The sequence below is a fragment of the Lasioglossum baleicum genome, chromosome 17 (assembly GCF_051020765.1).
Source record: "Lasioglossum baleicum chromosome 17, iyLasBale1, whole genome shotgun sequence".
In the NCBI taxonomy this organism is placed as follows: domain Eukaryota; kingdom Metazoa; phylum Arthropoda; class Insecta; order Hymenoptera; family Halictidae; genus Lasioglossum; species Lasioglossum baleicum.
The window spans coordinates 2,268,256-2,289,609 of NC_134945.1; the positions used below are offsets into that span (position 1 = coordinate 2,268,256).

General features: G+C 48.5%; 3 protein-coding genes across 3 annotated transcripts; 2 read left to right on the plus strand and 1 right to left on the minus strand.

The window, feature by feature from the left end:
* The first annotated feature begins 1,910 nt into the window (after positions 1-1,910).
* Positions 1,911-7,112, plus strand: LOC143217662 (uncharacterized). The gene is made up of 2 exons (XM_076442201.1): positions 1,911-2,096; positions 2,139-7,112. Exons 1-2 carry the CDS (start codon positions 1,911-1,913, stop codon positions 7,110-7,112), a joined length of 5,160 nt encoding a protein of 1,719 aa, XP_076298316.1.
* A 627-nt stretch (positions 7,113-7,739) lies between these two features.
* LOC143217663 (uncharacterized) lies at positions 7,740-12,938 on the minus strand. Its single transcript, XM_076442202.1, has one exon. It carries the CDS (start codon positions 12,936-12,938, stop codon positions 7,740-7,742), a length of 5,199 nt encoding a protein of 1,732 aa, XP_076298317.1.
* An 85-nt stretch (positions 12,939-13,023) lies between these two features.
* On the plus strand, positions 13,024-15,666 carry LOC143217664 (uncharacterized). Its single transcript, XM_076442203.1, has 2 exons — positions 13,024-13,126; positions 13,328-15,666. The coding sequence occupies exons 1-2, from the start codon at positions 13,024-13,026 to the stop codon at positions 15,664-15,666; spliced, it is 2,442 nt and encodes an 813-aa protein (XP_076298318.1).
* The last annotated feature ends 5,688 nt before the right edge of the window (positions 15,667-21,354 follow it).

The following is a 21,354-nucleotide window of genomic DNA, read 5'->3' on the forward strand; positions in this document are numbered from 1 at the left end:
TGGTACTGCACAATCAGGGCTTCATAATGCAAGGCGTGGACAAATTGGTGGACCACACGGCCAAATTGAAGGAGCAGATGGACGACCTTAAGAATCGTAATGCAGAGGACAAACAGGTCCAGGCCCAACTGCTGCGCAACCAGGCCACATTGAGCGACGATCTGGAGTGAGTCATCCTCAGAATTAGTTGAAATTATATGTTTGTCGAAAAGATGTTTCATTTACTAATCCTTCTTTGCTGTTACAATCAACAGGGGGCAACTTCGAGGGCCCATGGCTGTTGAACGGGGGGTGCAGGTGGAGCGGCCGCAGTTTCTACCTCTACGCTCCGTAGAAGAGGTAGAGCGCTTTGCGGTAGGTCCTGCAGAGGACTTTAACAGTGTAGTAAGTATATTGGAACAGAGAAATAATAAAAGTACGTATATCAAATTTATCAATATATAAACTAATATTTATTTTTTATTCAGGTTCGGTACTTCGCCAGATGGGGAGGATCGACGTTAAGGGAGGCTGTCAGTACCTGCTTTAAGCAGGCCCTGACCGACTCCACCGCAGCCTCGTACGCGTGGCTGGGCGCTTATGAAACGCGACCGCTGCACAACACGCGGATCATGCGAGCCATCTACGGTAAGCATTGCACATCATCGACATAGTTTAATTTCATTCTCAATTCATTGTTTATCTTGCTTTGAATAAATGTTACAGACGCAACGGCGCGGAGCCGTTCATTCCCCCCGCCAACAGAGAAGGAGTTCGCGACGACGGCGCAACTCGCGCTGAAAGCGGCGAAGCAGCGGAACCGGAAGGCGTCCAGGGCGTCCTTCGCCGCCGCTACCACCATCGCCGCTACCACCACCGTGGGCCCGCCACCGTGAAATGGAGGGGACGTCAGCAGTGTCGTAAGTATATTATAAGAAAAATGTAATAAAAATGAGTATATATAATCCATTAATATGTGAACTAATGATTTTTTTCTCAGGATCGCATATTCCTGAAGGGCAATGAAGCCGGACTATTGCAAAGTGGAATAGGCCTACCGGGGATACCACTAAAAAAAAAACGCATTAACAATAGTACCTCCGTGGTAATGTGGAAATCTATTGAAAGCCGAGGAAAAATGCAATGCTGTCCAGGAAAGGAGAAGGAAGCAACTGGGGAAGAGGAAGATGTCATTGTACACATGTACAAACATATATCGTATATCAATGATTTTTCCTGTATTTTTTATGTATCCTGGTATTCAGGACACACCGTATGTCACCGACCACACGTGTTCGATGCCTTCGGAAACAAAGCCGCGAGATTCCAGCGACCGGCTCAGCGAAAATGAGTACCGCCGTGTACGCTGTTTCGGTATAGCACGTACACAGAATATTCGAGAACAAACAACCGTTCAGGACACTTTTTCTGATCGTCCCCACCACGAGCATCGACTCTCGATGTTCCGCTCGACGTCGATCGCTCTCTTGCCTTCCGGACGTGCTACAGAAAGCAACCTCTTGTATCAGTGCGAACAAACAGTGATCTTGTCGGCTTTCCATTCGTTTTGCGTAACGTTGTTAACATAAATCGTGCCCGCGATTCATATAGTCGTTCCGCGAGTGTCTTGGACTCATATCAGGCCTCGCGAGAAACCAATAAACCAAACGTGGTGAAACAATCATAGTGAACTTTTCTTCACCACACGTGGCATCCATCTCGCAGTCTCCTCGTCCGAATGCAACCAGTCTCCATCCGAAACATTGTGGTCCTTCGAGCCGGATAGTTGAGGAGAATCCGTCCACGTCGTGAAGATTCAGTTCGAGCCCTTGGAAAGACCAGACCACACCACGTCGCACGTGGAATCTCCGCCGGAAAAGAGCACGCCATTTTCTGTTACGTCATCAGAACACGCAGTCGTTCGATACGCAATGGATACCATCGACGCATTAATTTCGCAACAGATGCAACTCATCAGTTCAATCCAACGAGCTCTTCGAAACTTTAAGAAGCTCGGTCAAGCCAAAATGACCGCATCGGTAACACGCCAGCGGCTCGCAAACCTGAAGGAGAACTTCGCCAAGTCCCAGGAATTGGACGGAGCCATTGTCGCTTATGCAAGCTAGTCCACCAAAGCAGCTCATCCGTATTTCACGCAGGACCAGTTCTGCGTTGGTGAAGACGCCTTCAACGAAGCTGCAGATTTCATGGCAGAGGTACTCGGATCCACCACCGGTGAGTCATCTGCCTCCAGTAAATCGGTTGCCGATCTTCCTTACCGACCGGTGTCGCGCCTTCCGAAATTGCAGTTGCCTACGTTCGACGGACGTTTATCCCAATGGGAACAATTTCGCGATAATTTCAAATCGATGGTGTTTAACGACAGTACTCTTAGCGACGTAGATCGAATGCAGTATTTAATAACCTGTCTCAAAGGCGATGCAAGCAACGCGATCAGCCGTCTCGCAATTACTGAGAAGAACTTCCGCGTCGCGTGGGAGATACTCGTGAAACGATGCGAACACAAAAGTCGCCTCGTTTCAGTGCACCTTCAAACCCTGTTTGATCTACCAAAAGTCACAGTAGACAATTTCATAAATCTTGGCCGCCTTCGAGACACCGCGAACATAGCAATCGAGTCTCTTCGAAACCTCGGTCGTCCAGTCGAACACTGGGACGACATCTTTGTATTTTGCGTCACCACTAAATTGTCCGAATCGTTGCGAAAAGAATGGAGACTCACGCTCGGCGAGAGTCGTGAGTGCCCGTCGTATGCCAAGCTAGACCAGTTTCTCGGTCAACAAATTAACGCGCTCGACGATTCGAAGCCCGGTGCTGTTGATGTAAACAAACAGGTGTCGCGACCATCCGTTAACCGCCTAAATTCGAAGTCGACTACCTCGCACACCGTCACGCCAAGTAACACGACATGTCCGGCATGCCGGTCCAATCATTTGTTGTACCAATGCGATCAATTTCGTAATCAAACTCCATCGGAGCGATACAAGCTCGTTCGAGCAACCAACCGGTGCATTAATTGTTTTAGCGCGAGTCACGCGGTGAAAGACTGTAAAAGCACGCGCGCTTGCAAGCAATGTCACAAAAGGCATCATACGATGCTGCACTTCCAAACCAGCGACGCACCCGCGCCGCCCTCGGTCTCTCTATTGACAGCGACCGACAATCCTGTCGAACAGCCAATCGAGGCAGAAACACCGTCTCACTGCTTGACAAGCGCGATAGCCCGACCCACGACCGTCATTCTTGCCACCGCGTATGTACGAGTCTACTCGAAATCGGGCAATTTTGTGCAGGCTCGAGCGCTCCTGGATCAGGGCTCGGCCATATCAGTTATTTCAGAAAACCTTGTCCAGCTGTTACGCTTATCGAAATTACGAAGATCGATTCGCATACAGGGCATCGGAAACGCCCATACCTATTGTCGTCACGCTGTCTCGCTAACAATCACTCCCCACTCCAGCAGCGCTCCTGCCTTCCCCACTACTGCGCTCGTGCTCCCATCGTTGACGCAGTATAAACCGAATCGAGTCAATTCGCCGTGTCACTATACACACCTTTCGGGACTCAATTTAGCCGACAAGGACCCCATGAGTTCAGACCCAATCGAACTATTGATCGGTGCCGATCTATACGGATCAATCATTCGCGACGGTATTCGAAAAGGCGCCGGTAATGAACCTGTTGCCCAAAACACAGCATTGGGTTGGATAATATCCGGTCCGGTTGCAACTCATGCGTCCTCCACCTTCACATCCATCCATATTTCCCACGGAACTGTACACGAAACGTTCGAGTCCGAACTAAGCAGATTCTGGGAAATCGAGGAGATCCCTCGCACCTCGCTCCCAAGTCCCGAAGACATCCAGTGCGAAAACCATTTCGCATCCACGCATTTTCGCACGCCGGAGGGCAGATACGTCGTCCGTCTTCCCTTCAAGGACAAGTCGTCCACATCGCTCGGAACATCCCGATCCTCCGCGCTGTCGCACCTGTTATTCTCTGAACGCCGTCTAAAGCGGAACCCAACCCAGGCGGCGGAATATACACGCTTTCTCCAAGAATACGAATCCCTTGGTCATATGGAGAAGGTGACACAAACCGACGAGCAATCGTCTCCACCATACTACATTCCGCATCACGGAGTGTCCCGAACGGACAGCGCCACAACCCGTCTCCGGGTGGTGTTTAATGCGTCATGTCGCACGTCGACGGGTATATCGCTAAACGATTTATTGTTAATAGGACCGAAGCTGCAAACTGACTTAACGTCAGTCATCTCATTATGGCGGCAAAGTCAATTCGTCTTCACAGCCGACATCGAAAAGATGTATCGGCAAATATTGATTGACCCACGAGATCGCGAGTATCAACGCATTTTGTGGCGTACCAATTCGTCTAATCAAGTACAAGAATACCGCCTTAGTACTGTCACCTATGGCACCGCGTCAGCCCCATTCCAAGCCCAACGGGTCCTCCAACAGCTGGTTGAGGACGAAGGCTCTTCGTTCCCTCTAGCCGTCCCCGTGCTACGACACCAAATTTACGTCGATGACTGCATTTTTGGTGCCGACAATATTCAACTGGCCCGGCAAACGCGTGATCAGCTCATCACTCTCTTACAAAAGGGAGGGTTTCGTCTACGCAAGTGGGCAAGCAATCGGTCGACTCTCCTTGCAGACTTGGATCCGTCCGACCATGGACTCGCGTGCGCCAAAGAACTCCGGAGCGACGAATATTTAAAAATATTGGGTATTACGTGGTGCCCGGAAAGTGACCAATTCAAGTTTCGACTTTCCATTCCAAGCCACTCCAAATCCACAAAACGTGGGCTCTTGTCGCTCATAGCAAAACTGTTCGACCCGCTAGGGTGGGCAGTACCAGTAGTCATTACCGCCAAAATCCTCATTCAACAGCTTTGGAAGTTGAAATGCGATTGGGACGATCCCCTTCCAGTCGAATTTCAAACTCAGTGGGAACGATATCGCTCCCTCCTCCACCACTTAGAGTCAGCTCACATTCCGCGATGGACTGGACAAACAGCCGATACAGTTGACGTCCAGCTTCATGGCTTCTCCGACGCGTCCTCGGTCGCTTATGCTGCGGTAGTATACCTTCGCGTCGTTTCCTCCGACGGCAGTATCACCGTCTCCCTGTTGATGGCGAAGTCAAAGGTAGCTCCTGTGAAAACAATCAGCATTCCTCGTCTCGAGTTAACAGCCGCCCACCTGCTTGCACGATTACTGGATTGCATTCAGCAAGCCCAACACAAGCGTAGCCTACCATGCGTTTGCTGGACAGACTCGACCATCACGCGAGCGTGGCTCAGCAAACCGCCGGCGACGTGGAAAACATTCGTTGCAAATCGCGTGTCAGAAATCCACTCACTGGTTCCAACTGGCCAATGGCTCCATGTCCCGTCAGAGGACAACCCTGCTGACTGCGCCTCACGTGGCGTCTCAGCGCCAGAGTTGGTTTCCCATCCTTTATGGTGGAACGGTCCGCTGTGGCTGCGACTTGTTCCTGAATTTTGGCCATCTCAACCTGCCATAGCAGAGACACACATTCTTGAAGAAAAGAGGACTCCAGTTCCAATTCTTGCATCAACCACGGTCGAGCCATGGGACCTCCAGACTCGATACTCATCGTGGACCAAACTCCTTCGGGTGACCGCATATGTCATCCGGTTCGTTGAGGCAATTCGCCATAAACCTCTCACCTCATCGCTCACGGGAAATTGCCCGAAGAGTCCAAGCGCAGACCACTCGTTGCATCCAGACGAGATTCAAATCGCCAAGTACTATTGGTACAAGACCATTCAAAGGGCATGCTTTCCCGACGAGTGGACCAAACTCGTCGCGAAAACGCCAGTACCGAGCTCCAGCCCGCTGTCAAAATTAAACCCTTACCTCGACTCAAGCGAGTTGATCCGAATAAAGGGCAGGTTGCAACACTCCAACCTTCCAGAACCAAGGAAACACCCTATAGTCCTCCGTTCTCACCAACTCCTAAACCTCATCATCTCGCACCATCACCTGAAGACCATGCATGGGGGACCTTCACTCACACTCGCCTCTCTCAGAGAAGAGTTGTGGATCCTGAGAGCCCGAACGACAGTACGGTCGATCTTGTATCGGTGCGTCCCATGCACACGCGAAGCAGCTAAGGTTCCGACAGAACTCATGGGGGACTTGCCGAGCATGCGAGTCAACCCTCAGTCGCGAGCGTTCACCCACACCGGCGTCGATTATGCCGGACCCATACTTGTGAGACTATCGTCTGGCCGCGGTCACAAAACGCATAAAGCGTACATCTCCATATTTATCTGCATGACCACGAAAGCGGTCCACCTAGAACTAGTCTCAGACTACAGCTCACAAGCGTTTATAAGCGCCTTCCACCGTTTCATCGCGCGTCGAGGTTTACCTCATAGCATGTATTCCGATAATGGAACCACATTCCAAGGCGCAGATCGCGAATTGACCAGAGCACATCGCGATGCCATCCGAAAATCAAACTTCCTAAACGAAGTAGCCGCCAACCGAGTAGCATGGCATTTCTTACCCCCCGCAGCGCCCCATTTCGGTGGCTTGTGGGAGGCCGCAGTGCGCAGCACTAAACACCACCTAAAAAGGTGTATCGGCGCGCATACTCTCACGTCCGAGGAAATGGCCACGCTGCTCTGTCGGATCGAGGCATGCTTGAACTCGCGACCATTAGGTGCCATCTCCGATGTCCTTGACGATTACGGAGTGTTAACACCTGGACACTTCTTAATCGGAGCTCCTATCATCAGCCATCCTGAACCGAGCGTACTCGATTTACGAGAAAACAGACTGTCGCTTTGGCAACTTGTACAGCGTCTGTCCGAAGGATTTTGGAAATCCTGGTCGCGCGATTACTTGCATACGCTGCAACAATGCCCGAAATGGCGCGTCGTGCAACAGTTGGCCAAGCGAGGTCAAATTGTATTACTGCGTAATCCTAACGCGCCTCCGGCCCACTGGGCCCTCGGTCGGATCAGTGAATGTCATCCGGGCAAGGACGGACTCACCCGAGTCGTAACTATCAAAACTCAGATGTCCGAATTCAAAAGACCACTTGAGAAACTGTGAAACGACCACAATGTTTCGGATGGAGACTGGTTGCATACGGACGAGGAGACTGCGAGATGGATGCCACGTGTGGTGAAGAAAAGTTCACTATGATTGTTTCACCACGTTTGGTTTATTGGTTTCTCGCGAGGCCTGATATGAGTCCAAGACACTCGAGGAACGACTATATGAATCGCGGGCACGATTTATGTTAACAACGTTACGCAAAACGAATGGAAAGCCGACAAGATCACTGTTTGTTCGCACTGATACAAGAGGTTGCTTTCTGTAGCACGTCCGGAAGGCAAGAGAGCGATCGACGTCGAGCGGAACATCGAGAGTCGATGCTCGTGGTGGGGACGATCAGAAAAAGTGTCCTGGACGGTTGTTTGTTCTCGAATATTCTGTGTACGTGCTATACCGAAACAGCGTACACGATGGTACTCATTTTCGCTGAGCCGGTCGCTGGAATCTCGCGGTTTTGTTTCCGAAGGCATCGAACATACCGCCCGCCTCGAATGAGTACATTCGACAAGGATGCAGGCGCTGTCGTTGAACGCACCGTGTCGGACTAGACGTTGATCGAATACGCGGTGAAGTGGGTTACAGTATAAACAATCGAAAAAAAACGAATATACAATTTCAATATTAAGACGCACCGGAAGGGGAGTCGTCCGGGCAAGTGGGCGTTCCGCCCGCCATGACCGCTTGCGATTCCGTGTTAATCTCGATTGGGAGAAAACACAGTTTCTCAAGTGGTCTTTTGAATTCGGACATCTGAGTTTTGATAGTTACGACTCGGGTGAGTCCGTCCTTGCCCGGATGACATTCACTGATCCGACCGAGGGCCCAGTGGGCCGGAGGCGCGTTAGGATTACGCAATAATACAATTTGACCTCGCTTGGCCAACTGTTGCACGACGCGCCATTTCGGGCGTTGTTGCAGCGTATGCAAGTAATCGCGCGACCAGGATTTCCAAAATCCTTCGGACAGACGCTGTACAAGTTGCCAACGCGACAGTCTGTTTTCTCGTAAATCGAGTACGCTCGGTTCAGGATGGCTGATGATAGGAGCTCCGATTAAGAAGTGTCCAGGTGTTAACACTCCGTAATCGTCAAGGACATCGGAGATGGCACCTAATGGTCGCGAGTTCAAGCATGCCTCGATCCGACAGAGCAGAGTGGCCATTTCCTCGGACGTGAGAGTATGCGCGCCGATACACCTTTTTAGGTGGTGTTTAGTGCTGCGCACTGCGGCCTCCCACAAGCCACCGAAATGGGGCGCTGCGGGGGGTAAGAAATGCCATGCTACTCGGTTGGCGGCTACTTCGTTTAGGAAGTTTGATTTTCGGATGGCATCGCGATGTGCTCTGGTCAATTCGCGATCTGCGCCTTGGAATGTGGTTCCATTATCGGAATACATGCTATGAGGTAAACCTCGACGCGCGATGAAACGGTGGAAGGCGCTTATAAACGCTTGTGAGCTGTAGTCTGAGACTAGTTCTAGGTGGACCGCTTTCGTGGTCATGCAGATAAATATGGAGATGTACGCTTTATGCGTTTTGTGACCGCGGCCAGACGATAGTCTCACAAGTATGGGTCCGGCATAATCGACGCCGGTGTGGGTGAACGCTCGCGACTGAGGGTTGACTCGCATGCTCGGCAAGTCCCCCATGAGTTCTGTCGGAACCTTAGCTGCTTCGCGTGTGCATGGGACGCACCGATACAAGATCGACCGTACTGTCGTTCGGGCTCTCAGGATCCACAACTCTTCTCTGAGAGAGGCGAGTGTGAGTGAAGGTCCCCCATGCATGGTCTTCAGGTGATGGTGCGAGATGATGAGGTTTAGGAGTTGGTGAGAACGGAGGACTATAGGGTGTTTCCTTGGTTCTGGAAGGTTGGAGTGTTGCAACCTGCCCTTTATTCGGATCAACTCGCTTGAGTCGAGGTAAGGGTTTAATTTTGACAGCGGGCTGGAGCTCGGTACTGGCGTTTTCGCGACGAGTTTGGTCCACTCGTCGGGAAAGCATGCCCTTTGAATGGTCTTGTACCAATAGTACTTGGCGATTTGAATCTCGTCTGGATGCAACGAGTGGTCTGCGCTTGGACTCTTCGGGCAATTTCCCGTGAGCGATGAAGTGAGAGGTTTATGGCGAATTGCCTCAACGAACCGGATGACATATGCGGTCACCCGAAGGAGTTTGGTCCACGATGAGTATCGAGTCTGGAGGTCCCATGGCTCGACCGTGGTTGATGCAAGAATTGGAACTGGAGTCCTCTTCTCTTCAAGAATGTGTGTCTCTGCTATGGCAGGTTGAGATGGCCAAAATTCAGGAACAAGTCGCAGCCACAGCGGACCGTTCCACCATAAAGGATGGGAAACCAACTCTGGCGCTGAGACGCCACGTGAGGCGCAGTCAGCAGGGTTGTCCTCTGACGGGACATGGAGCCATTGGCCAGTTGGAACCAGTGAGTGGATTTCTGACACGCGATTTGCAACGAATGTTTTCCACGTCGCCGGCGGTTTGCTGAGCCACGCTCGCGTGATGGTCGAGTCTGTCCAGCAAACGCATGGTAGGCTACGCTTGTGTTGGGCTTGCTGAATGCAATCCAGTAATCGTGCAAGCAGGTGGGCGGCTGTTAACTCGAGACGAGGAATGCTGATTGTTTTCACAGGAGCTACCTTTGACTTAGCCATCAACAGGGAGACGGTGATACTGCCGTCGGAGGAAACGACGCGAAGGGATAATACCGCAGCATAAGCGACCGAGGACGCGTCGGAGAAGCCATGAAGCTGGACGTCAACTGTATCGGCTGTTTGTCCAGTCCATCGCGGAATGTGAGCTGACTCTAAGTGGTGGAGGAGGGAGCGATATCGTTCCCACTGAGTTTGAAATTCGACTGGAAGGGGATCGTCCCAATCGCATTTCAACTTCCAAAGCTGTTGAATGAGGATTTTGGCGGTAATGACTACTGGTACTGCCCACCCTAGCGGGTCGAACAGTTTTGCTATGAGCGACAAGAGCCCACGTTTTGTGGATTTGGAGTGGCTTGGAATGGAAAGTCGGAACTTGAATTGGTCACTTTCCGGGCACCACGTAATACCCAATATTTTTAAATATTCGTCGCTCCGGAGTTCTTTGGCGCACGCGAGTCCATGGTCGGACGGATCCAAGTCTGCAAGGAGAGTCGACCGATTGCTTGCCCACTTGCGTAGACGAAACCCTCCCTTTTGTAAGAGAGTGATGAGCTGATCACGCGTTTGCCGGGCCAGTTGAATATTGTCGGCACCAAAAATGCAGTCATCGACGTAAGTTTGGTGTCGTAGCACGGGGACGGCTAGAGGGAACGAAGAGCCTTCGTCCTCAACCAGCTGTTGGAGGACCCGTTGGGCTTGGAATGGGGCTGACGCGGTGCCATAGGTGACAGTACTAAGGCGGTATTCTTGTACTTGATTAGACGAATTGGTACGCCACAAAATGCGTTGATAATCGCGATCTCGTGGGTCAATCAATATTTGCCGATACATCTTTTCGATGTCGGCTGTGAAGACGAATTGACTTTGCCGCCATAATGAGATAACTGACGTTAAGTCAGTTTGCAGCTTCGGTCCTATTAACAATAAATCGTTTAGCGATATACCCGTCGACGTGCGACATGACGCATTAAACACCACCCGGAGACGGGTTGTGGCGCTGTCCGTTCGGGACACTCCGTGATGCGGAATGTAGTATGGTGGAGACGATTGCTCGTCGGTTTGTGTCACCTTCTCCATATGACCAAGGGATTCGTATTCTTGGAGAAAGCGTGTATATTCCGCCGCCTGGGTTGGGTTCCGCTTGAGACGGCGTTCAGAGAATAACAGGTGCGACAGCGCGGAGGATCGGGATGTTCCGAGCGATGTGGGCGACTTGTCCTTGAAGGGAAGACGGACGACGTATCTGCCCTCCGGCGTGCGAAAATGTGTGGATGCGAAATGGTTTTCGCACTGGATGTCTTCGGGACTTGGGAGCGAGGTGCGAGGGATCTCCTCGATTTCCCAGAATCTGCTTAGTTCGGACTCGAACGTTTCGTGTACAGTTCCGTGGGAAATATGGATGGATGTGAAGGTGGAGGACGCATGAGTTGCAACCGGACCGGATATTATCCAACCCAATGCTGTGTTTTGGGCAACAGGTTCATTACCGGCGCCTTTTCGAATACCGTCGCGAATGATTGATCCGTATAGATCGGCACCGATCAATAGTTCGATTGGGTCTGAACTCATGGGGTCCTTGTCGGCTAAATTGAGTCCCGAAAGGTGTGTATAGTGACACGGCGAATTGACTCGATTCGGTTTATACTGCGTCAACGATGGGAGCACGAGCGCAGTAGTGGGGAAGGCAGGAGCGCTGCTGGAGTGGGGAGTGATTGTTAGTGAGACAGCGTGACGACAATAGGTATGGGCGTTTCCGATGCCCTGTATGCGAATCGATCTTCGTAATTTCGATAAGCGTAACAGCTGGACAAGGTTTTCTGAAATAACTGATATGGCCGAGCCCTGATCCAGGAGCGCTCGAGCCTGCACAAAATTGCCCGATTTCGAGTAGACTCGTACATACGCGGTGGCAAGAATGACGGTCGTGGGTCGGGCTATCGCGCTTGTCAAGCAGTGAGACGGTGTTTCTGCCTCGATTGGCTGTTCGACAGGATTGTCGGTCGCTGTCAATAGAGAGACCGAGGGCGGCGCGGGTGCGTCGCTGGTTTGGAAGTGCAGCATCGTATGATGCCTTTTGTGACATTGCTTGCAAGCGCGCGTGCTTTTACAGTCTTTCACCGCGTGACTCGCGCTAAAACAATTAATGCACCGGTTGGTTGCTCGAACGAGCTTGTATCGCTCCGATGGAGTTTGATTACGAAATTGATCGCATTGGTACAACAAATGATTGGACCGACATGCCGGACATGTCGTGTTACTTGGCGTGACGGTGTGCGAGGTAGTCGACTTCGAATTTAGGCGGTTAACGGATGGTCGCGACACCTGTTTGTTTACATCAACAGCACCGGGCTTCGAATCGTCGAGCGCGTTAATTTGTTGACCGAGAAACTGGTCTAGCTTGGCATACGACGGGCACTCACGACTCTCGCCGAGCGTGAGTCTCCATTCTTTTCGCAACGATTCGGACAATTTAGTGGTGACGCAAAATACAAAGATGTCGTCCCAGTGTTCGACTGGACGACCGAGGTTTCGAAGAGACTCGATTGCTATGTTCGCGGTGTCTCGAAGGCGGCCAAGATTTATGAAATTGTCTACTGTGACTTTTGGTAGATCAAACAGGGTTTGAAGGTGCACTGAAACGAGGCGACTTTTGTGTTCGCATCGTTTCACGAGTATCTCCCACGCGACGCGGAAGTTTTTCTCAGTAATTGCGAGACGGCTGATCGCGTTGCTTGCATCGCCTTTGAGACAGGTTATTAAATACTGCATTCGATCTACGTCGCTAAGAGTACTGTCGTTAAACACCATCGATTTGAAATTATCGCGAAATTGTTCCCATTGGGATAAACGTCCGTCGAACGTAGGCAACTGCAATTTCGGAAGGCGCGACACCGGTCGGTAAGGAAGATCGGCAACCGATTTACTGGAGGCAGATGACTCACCGGTGGTGGATCCGAGTACCTCTGCCATGAAATCTGCAGCTTCGTTGAAGGCGTCTTCACCAACGCAGAACTGGTCCTGCGTGAAATACGGATGAGCTGCTTTGGTGGACTCGCTTGCATAAGCGACAATGGCTCCGTCCAATTCCTGGGACTTGGCGAAGTTCTCCTTCAGGTTTGCGAGCCGCTGGCGTGTTACCGATGCGGTCATTTTGGCTTGACCGAGCTTCTTAAAATTTCGAAGAGCTCGTTGGATTGAACTGATGAGTTGCATCTGTTGCGAAATTAATGCGTCGATGGTATCCATTGCGTATCGAACGACTGCGTGTTCTGATGACGTAACAGAAAATGGCGTGCTCTTTTCCGGCGGAGATTCCACGTGCGACGTGGTGTGGTCTGGTCTTTCCAAGGGCTCGAACTGAATCTTCACGACGTGGACGGATTCTCCTCAACTATCCGGCTCGAAGGACCACAATCGGACAGCGCCACAACCCGTCTCCGGGTGGTGTTTAATGCGTCATGTCGCACGTCTCCGGGTGGTGTTTAATGCGTCATGTCGCACGTCGACGGGTATATCGCTAAACGATTTATTGTTAATAGGACCGAAGCTGCAAACTGACTTAACGTCAGTCATCTCATTATGGCGGCAAAGTCAATTCGTCTTCACAGCCGACATCGAAAAGATGTATCGGCAAATATTGATTGACCCACGAGATCGCGATTATCAACGCATTTTGTGGCGTACCAATTCGTCTAATCAAGTACAAGAATACCGCCTTAGTACTGTCACCTATGGCACCGCGTCAGCCCCATTCCAAGCCCAACGGGTCCTCCAACAGCTGGTTGAGGACGAAGGCTCTTCGTTCCCTCTAGCCGTCCCCGTCCTACGACACCAAATTTACGTCGATGACTGCATTTTTGGTGCCGACAATATTCAACTGGCCCGGCAAACGCGTGATCAGCTCATCACTCTCTTACAAAAGGGAGGGTTTCGTCTACGCAAGTGGGCAAGCAATCGGTCGACTCTCCTTGCAGACTTGGATCCGTCCGACCATGGACTCGCGTGCGCCAAAGAACTCCGGAGCGACGAATATTTAAAAATATTGGGTATTACGTGGTGCCCGGAAAGTGACCAATTCAAGTTTCGACTTTCCATTCCAAGCCACTCCAAATCCACAAAACGTGGGCTCTTGTCGCTCATAGCAAAACTGTTCGACCCGCTAGGGTGGGCAGTACCAGTAGTCATTACCGCCAAAATCCTCATTCAACAGCTTTGGAAGTTGAAATGCGATTGGGACGATCCCCTTCCAGTCGAATTTCAAACTCAGTGGGAACGATATCGCTCCCTCCTCCACCACTTAGAGTCAGCTCACATTCCGCGATGGACTGGACAAACAGCCGATACAGTTGACGTCCAGCTTCATGGCTTCTCCGACGCGTCCTCGGTCGCTTATGCTGCGGTAGTATACCTTCGCGTCGTTTCCTCCGACGGCAGTATCACCGTCTCCCTGTTGATGGCGAAGTCAAAGGTAGCTCCTGTGAAAACAATCAGCATTCCTCGCCTCGAGTTAACAGCCGCCCACCTGCTTGCACGATTACTGGATTGCATTCAGCAAGCCCAACACAAGCGTAGCCTACCATGCGTTTGCTGGACAGACTCGACCATCACGCGAGCGTGGCTCAGCAAACAGCCGGCGACGTGGAAAACATTCGTTGCAAATCGCGTGTCAGAAATCCACTCACTGGTTCCAACTGGCCAATGGCTCCATGTCCCGTCAGAGGACAACCCTGCTGACTGCGCCTCACGTGGCGTCTCAGCGCCAGAGTTGGTTTCCCATCCTTTATGGTGGAACGGTCCGCTGTGGCTGCGACTTGTTCCTGAATTTTGGCCATCTCAACCTGCAATAGCAGAGACACACATTCTTGAAGAGAAGAGGACTCCAGTTCCAATTCTTGCATCAACCACGGTCGAGCCATGGGACCTCCAGACTCGATACTCATCGTGGACCAAACTCCTTCGGGTGACCGCATATGTCATCCGGTTCGTTGAGGCAATTCGCCATAAACCTCTCACCTCATCGCTCACGGGAAATTGCCCGAAGAGTCCAAGCGCAGACCACTCGTTGCATCCAGACGAGATTCAAATCGCCAAGTACTATTGGTACAAGACCATTCAAAGGGCATGCTTTCCCGACGAGTGGACCAAACTCGTCGCGAAAACGCCAGTACCGAGCTCCAGCCCGCTGTCAAAATTAAACCCTTACCTCGACTCAAGCGAGTTGATCCGAATAAAGGGCAGGTTGCAACACTCCAACCTTCCAGAACCAAGGAAACACCCTATAGTCCTCCGTTCTCACCAACTCCTAAACCTCTTCATCTCGCACCATCACCTGAAGACCATGCATGGGGGACCTTCACTCACACTCGCCTCTCTCAGAGAAGAGTTGTGGATCCTGAGAGCCCGAACGACAGTACGGTCGATCTTGTATCGGTGCGTCCCATGCACACGCGAAGCAGCTAAGGTTCCGACAGAACTCATGGGGGACTTGCCGAGCATGCGAGTCAACCCTCAGTCGCGAGCGTTCACCCACACCGGCGTCGATTGTGCCGGACCCATACTTGTGAGACTATCGTCTGGCCGCGGTCACAAAACGCATAAAGCGTACATCTCCATATTTATCTGCATGACCACGAAAGCGGTCCACCTAGAACTAGTCTCAGACTACAGCTCACAAGCGTTTATAAGCGCCTTCCACCGTTTCATCGCGCGTCGAGGTTTACCTCATAGCATGTATTCCGATAATGGAACCACATTCCAAGGCGCAGATCGCGAATTGACCAGAGCACATCGCGATGCCATCCGAAAATCAAACTTCCAAAAACGCCCCATTTCGGTGGCTTGTGGGAGGCCGCAGTGCGCAGCACTAAACACCACCTAAAAAGGTGTATCGGCGCGCATACTCTCACGTCCGAGGAAATGGCCACGCTGCTCTGTCGGATCGAGGCATGCTTGAACTCGCGACCATTAGGTGCATCTCCGATGTCCTTGACGATTACGGAGTGTTAACACCTGGACACTTCTTAATCGGAGCTCCTATCATCAGCCATCCTGAACCGAGCGTACTCGATTTACGAGAAAACAGACTGTCGCGTTGGCAACTTGTACAGCGTCTGTCCGAAGGATTTTGGAAATCCTGGTCGCGCGATTACTTGCATACGCTGCAACAACGCCCGAAATGGCGCGTCGTGCAACAGTTGGCCAAGCGAGGTCAAATTGTATTACTGCGTAATCCTAACGCGCCTCCGGCCCACTGGGCCCTCGGTCGGATCAGTGAATGTCATCCGGGCAAGGACGGACTCACCCGAGTCGTAACTATCAAAACTCAGATGTCCGAATTCAAAAGACCACTTGAGAAACTGTGTTTTCTCCCAATCGAGATTAACACGGAGTCGCAAGCGGTCATGGCGGGCGGAACGCCCACTTGCCCGGACGACTCCCCTTCCGGTGCGTCTTAATATTAAAATTGTATATTCGTTTTTTTCGATTGTTTGTCCTGTAACCCACTTCACCGCGTATTCGATCAACGTCTAGTCCGACACGATGCGTTCAACGACAGCGCCTGCATCCTTGTCGAATGTACTCATTCGAGGCGGGCGGTATGTTCGATGCCTTCGGAAACAAAGCCGCGAGATTCCAGCGACCGGCTCAGCGAAAATGAGTACCGCCGTGTACGCTGTTTCGGTATAGCACGTACACAGAATATTCGAGAACAAACAACCGTCCAGGACACTTTTTCTGATCGTCCCCACCACGAGCATCGACTCTCGATGTTCCGCTCGACGTCGATCGCTCTCTTGCCTTCCGGACGTGCTACAGAAAGCAACCTCTTGTATCAGTGCGAACAAACAGTGATCTTGTCGGCTTTCCATTCGTTTTGCGTAACGTTGTTAACATAAATCGTGCCCGCGATTCATATAGTCGTTCCGCGAGTGTCTTGGACTCATATCAGGCCTCGCGAGAAACCAATAAACCAAACGTGGTGAAACAATCATAGTGAACTTTTCTTCACCACACGTGGCATCCATCTCGCAGTCTCCTCGTCCGAATGCAACCAGTCTCCATCCGAAACATTGTTTCCACAATGTTTCGGGAAGAAGACGAAATTGCAAGATAAATTAGGGTATAGATTCCTACATAGGAAAGATTTTCACTTTCTGTTTGAATAATAAACAATCATGAATAAAAGATGCATAAAAACTCATAATATTCATTACTACTTGCGCAATTCGTCCATCATCCTTTCACCAACTCTCCTTGCGGCGTAGCAAAATTAATTTAATTAATTCAGAATTGTTACTTTTAACCATAGCTTAACAAATATAAATGTTACGCGTTCCTCCTTATAGATTAAATAAAATTTGATTCGTTTGTCATCAATATTTAAGTTTTTTAAAATAAATGTAGATATTAGGGATGTGCGGGCCGCCCGAATCGTCAGGTAGATCGGGTCGAGGGAAGTCGAGCGCGCTCGATTCGGCTTATGTGTTGACCGTTTTCGATGACATTTCGGGTATTCGGATAGTGTTTTTTCATTTTCTTAGTTTTAAAAATCTTAAGCTTAATAAATATGGATTCGAAAAAATCGTTTGTCCCGCTGTTTCCAAAACCATTGTTTAAACATGTTTAAACAATCATACTGTATTAATATTGGATATCACTGTATTTGAAAAAGTCTACAGAATCTTTTATATGGCGGGGGTAGCGAGCGCACGGTAACCCCAAGGAATCTGGTCAGACCGATTTGATCTTTAATGTCTTTATGGTTATTACGGCTATTAACTCCTAAGGGTACGGCTGGTGGCACATTGCAGTTCGGCCATGGCACAACAAAAGCCCAAACTTCGTTTTTCAGGAGCTTTTGCTCGAAAAAGTATATTAACGGTTTCGGTGTTATTTCAGCCACTTGGCATAGTACCGTTACCGGTATTGTTCGGTATGTATATATATTTTACCGAGATTAAGTCCCTGATTTCACACAGTGAATTAAAGTTTCAAAGCGAAATGTTCAGCTCTGTACGAAGCATTAACGACATTAGATTCGAGACTAAAAGACTTGAATTTTTGGAGATGTTATGACATTTCGACGAACATTGCGCCGGACGGCGCACACGGTTTTCGCCGACATTTCACCGACTCCAGATTTGACCGGCAACAAATTTGATCGAATTGATTCAATCGATTGATGAAGTTAATCGCCATACGGTCTATCCATCTGTCACCAACTCCTCAAATCACTCGCCGATGTCGAGCCGTTCTCGAGCCGCCCGATGTGTAACGGATAGACTTGGGATCTGTATGCATTTATAGCAAAATTGAGCAGATGAAATTGGTAGTTGTTGGAAAATTTTTAAAATTGAAAATGTCAATATATGATTTCTCCTTTATTAAAATCATTAAGGAAAGGGATGACATTCTTTTGAGTTTTTATTTCTTGTAATCAACGCTGACGTTTTTTATTTTGCATAAAGACCCGCTGTCTATCCGTAACACATCGGGCGGGTGGCCCGAACGTGGTCGACCTCGTCGGGCGCGTTCGGACAGAAGCGGACAATAATAACTCGCTCTCTTTTGTGGCAGCTAATTTCCTACATTTGCCACAAGATGGACAGATAGTCAAAGAAAGACCTTTCTCGCTGCTACCTGATCCGTCACCGATCTCTATATATACAGTCTTAAACCACCTTCCGATATCGCAGCGTCTCGGGCAGGGCCCGCCTTACTGATGAGTCCTCTAGCGGTTCAGGACTGGTCGGTCAGAGCTGTGACACACCTTTTTTGGCCATTCCGTCGCGATCCAGGCGGCGACCCTTGCAGCGACCCGTGCAGCTATTGGGTCGCTGCAAGGGTCGCTGCACGGGTCGCCGCAAGTTTCTGTGTTAAAGTCGAATAACTTTCGATAGAAAAGAGATAGAACGATGATTTTTTTTTAAATTAAAGCTCTAACTTTGCAGAATATGCGGAAAGTAGGGAAATGATGGTACGAACGTTTTTTAACCTTGACAAAATTCGTTAAACCTGCACAATTTCAATAAAACTTTTTTGCAACATGCTGTACATCATTTCCCGTACATTCTTCCACGCTTATTTCAAATCTGGTCTCAGAATTTGTCTACCACCTCAGGATTTTCCAAAAAATCGAATTTTTTGTCAACGAAACATCATGAAATCATATTTTCGTTGAAATCCGATTGAGCTACACTTTTTTTTTGGTGGTTTTATTAGGAAAGGATTGGGCTATTGCAAAATTATTTTTTTAACCTCGACCATCAACTGTATGGAGTCGAAAAATTTAAACTAATTCGTTTTTTACGTCTTTTTCGATGAGCCGTCACACAGTGGTCTGGATTGGAAAATCGTGTGCCTTTCTGCCCAAAAACGAACTTTCTCGTATCGATATCTATAAACATTGCTTCCCAAATGTTCACAGACCTCGGAAATGAAGAAAATAGTACAATTTAATAAATATAATAGTTGCAATAAACATGGAAAATAGGACATTTTAAGAGGAGGATTTTTCACGAGAAAAATTGCTTCTCTGTGATGCGGTGCCCTGACGTTCCTATTTAATATTATCTCTCGCTTTTTTTTTATATTGAAGAGCAGACTTTTGTGATAAAAATCATATCTTTCTAATATTTATTAACGTAAATACTCTATTTATATAATAATGCTCAATACCGTAAGAAAAATTTGTGAAGTCCTTTCCATTTAAGATGGTATATCTTTAAAGTTTAGCCGAGTTTAGCTTTCTAATTAATTGGAATATTTTTAGTACACTTTCCTTCTAAATAATCATGAAAAAATTAATTCCGCCCCTCTCCGCCCGCTCAAATTATTATTGTTTAAAGCCATTAAAGTTGGTAATAGAAGGTTTGCGAGGAATATTGTTGGTACAAATTATTATCAGATGACTTCACATAGCGAAAAATGTAAGATTTTAGTGTTAAATATTGCATCCGAGGTAATTCTTTAGTATTAAAATATAATAGAAGTTTTTCAATTCTGTTTCGTTCTGATATTTCGCTCACCTCTAGTAAAATAAAGATATAAGGTAGTAGGCTCGTTTCGTTTTTTAATCATTATAAATTATTATAAAAAATATCTTTGACACGCTTGTAATGCGTTTTTACCTTTACGGTAATTTTTTTTGTGTATGTTGATTGCAACAAGACTTCTCAAATTTATATTTTACGTATTACATAAAACGTTACACATGTGTGAAACATAAATATAAAAAATACATATTTAGAAAGTAAAAATAGTATGTACGATTATATTCCAAAAATTTTTTTTTAAATCAAAAATATCAATGAAAATTTATAAAAAATTATTGTTTAACAAATGCAAAAAATATTTAATTACCTATAGTTAAAAATGACTATTTTTTAAATATTTTTAGTGAAAATTTCATTGCAGTATCTCTACTGGTTCAAAAGTTATAACAAAATGGCACACGATTTTCCAATCCAGACCACTGTGCGTCAGTGATTTAAATTTTGAACAAAATATGTTTATATTCTTTGGAGTTTCCACTGTAAAATGAGCCCTTCAAAAGAAATGGAGATATAAAAATTGGCGTCACAAGGAGCTGGCAACGGACGCTGTATACGACTAAATAACCCCATTTACACCTCGAGAATAATATTAGCAACCAGTCTTGACCAACGATGCCTTTTTAAGTGAAAGGTAACAACCCTGGAACAGACATTTTCTGACGTAAGGATCGACAGCGTCGGTCCTGAAATTACATATTTCATTCACGTAGTGAAAAAACATTTTAGATTTGTCTATGTCCAACAAGTGATCCAATACACTGCCTCGTAAGTACGAGCGATAGCGGAACAGCAGTGGGTTAGGATACGATACCGTTACCGCCCACTACATACTACGCAATTGTAGGGGATGGCGGCAAGACGCCAACACGCATGGATTCGAACTGGTGACATTGTACTTGGTGTAAGCCTGAGAAGAAGGTTCCCAGGCAGGATTACGGTGACGTGTCTAGGTGCGAATGCGCGGACGATTGGATCAGAGTGGAGGAGGCAGGACTCGTTTCACATGCATTTTCGGCTGTATTGAAATACTTATTACAGCGGTCACACATACTACGCACCGTGCGCCATCGAAGTCAACACATTGAGACTACGGGCGCGCGGCTGGGGTCGGGCTAGGCAGACCCAGGCAGACCCAACCAGGTAGACTCGATTTCTTTCAGTGCCGTTCCCGGGGCTGTTCTCTACAGGGAGATTTATGACAGGTCATTACTATTGAGCTGGAAGTCGACACTTCCTCGACCAACACGTTTTGACTGTAATTTTCAAATCACTCGACGAAGTCGAGCCACTCTCGGGCCGCTTGATATGTCACGAATAGACTGCGGATCTTTATGCATTTATAGCAAACTTGAGTAGATGAAATTGATAGTTGTTGGAAAATTTTTTAAATTGAAGATGTCAATATATGATTTCTCCTCTATTAAAATCATTAAGGGAAGAGATGACATTCAATTTAGTTTCTATTTCCTGTAATCGACGCTGACATTTTTTATTTTGCATAAAGATCCGCA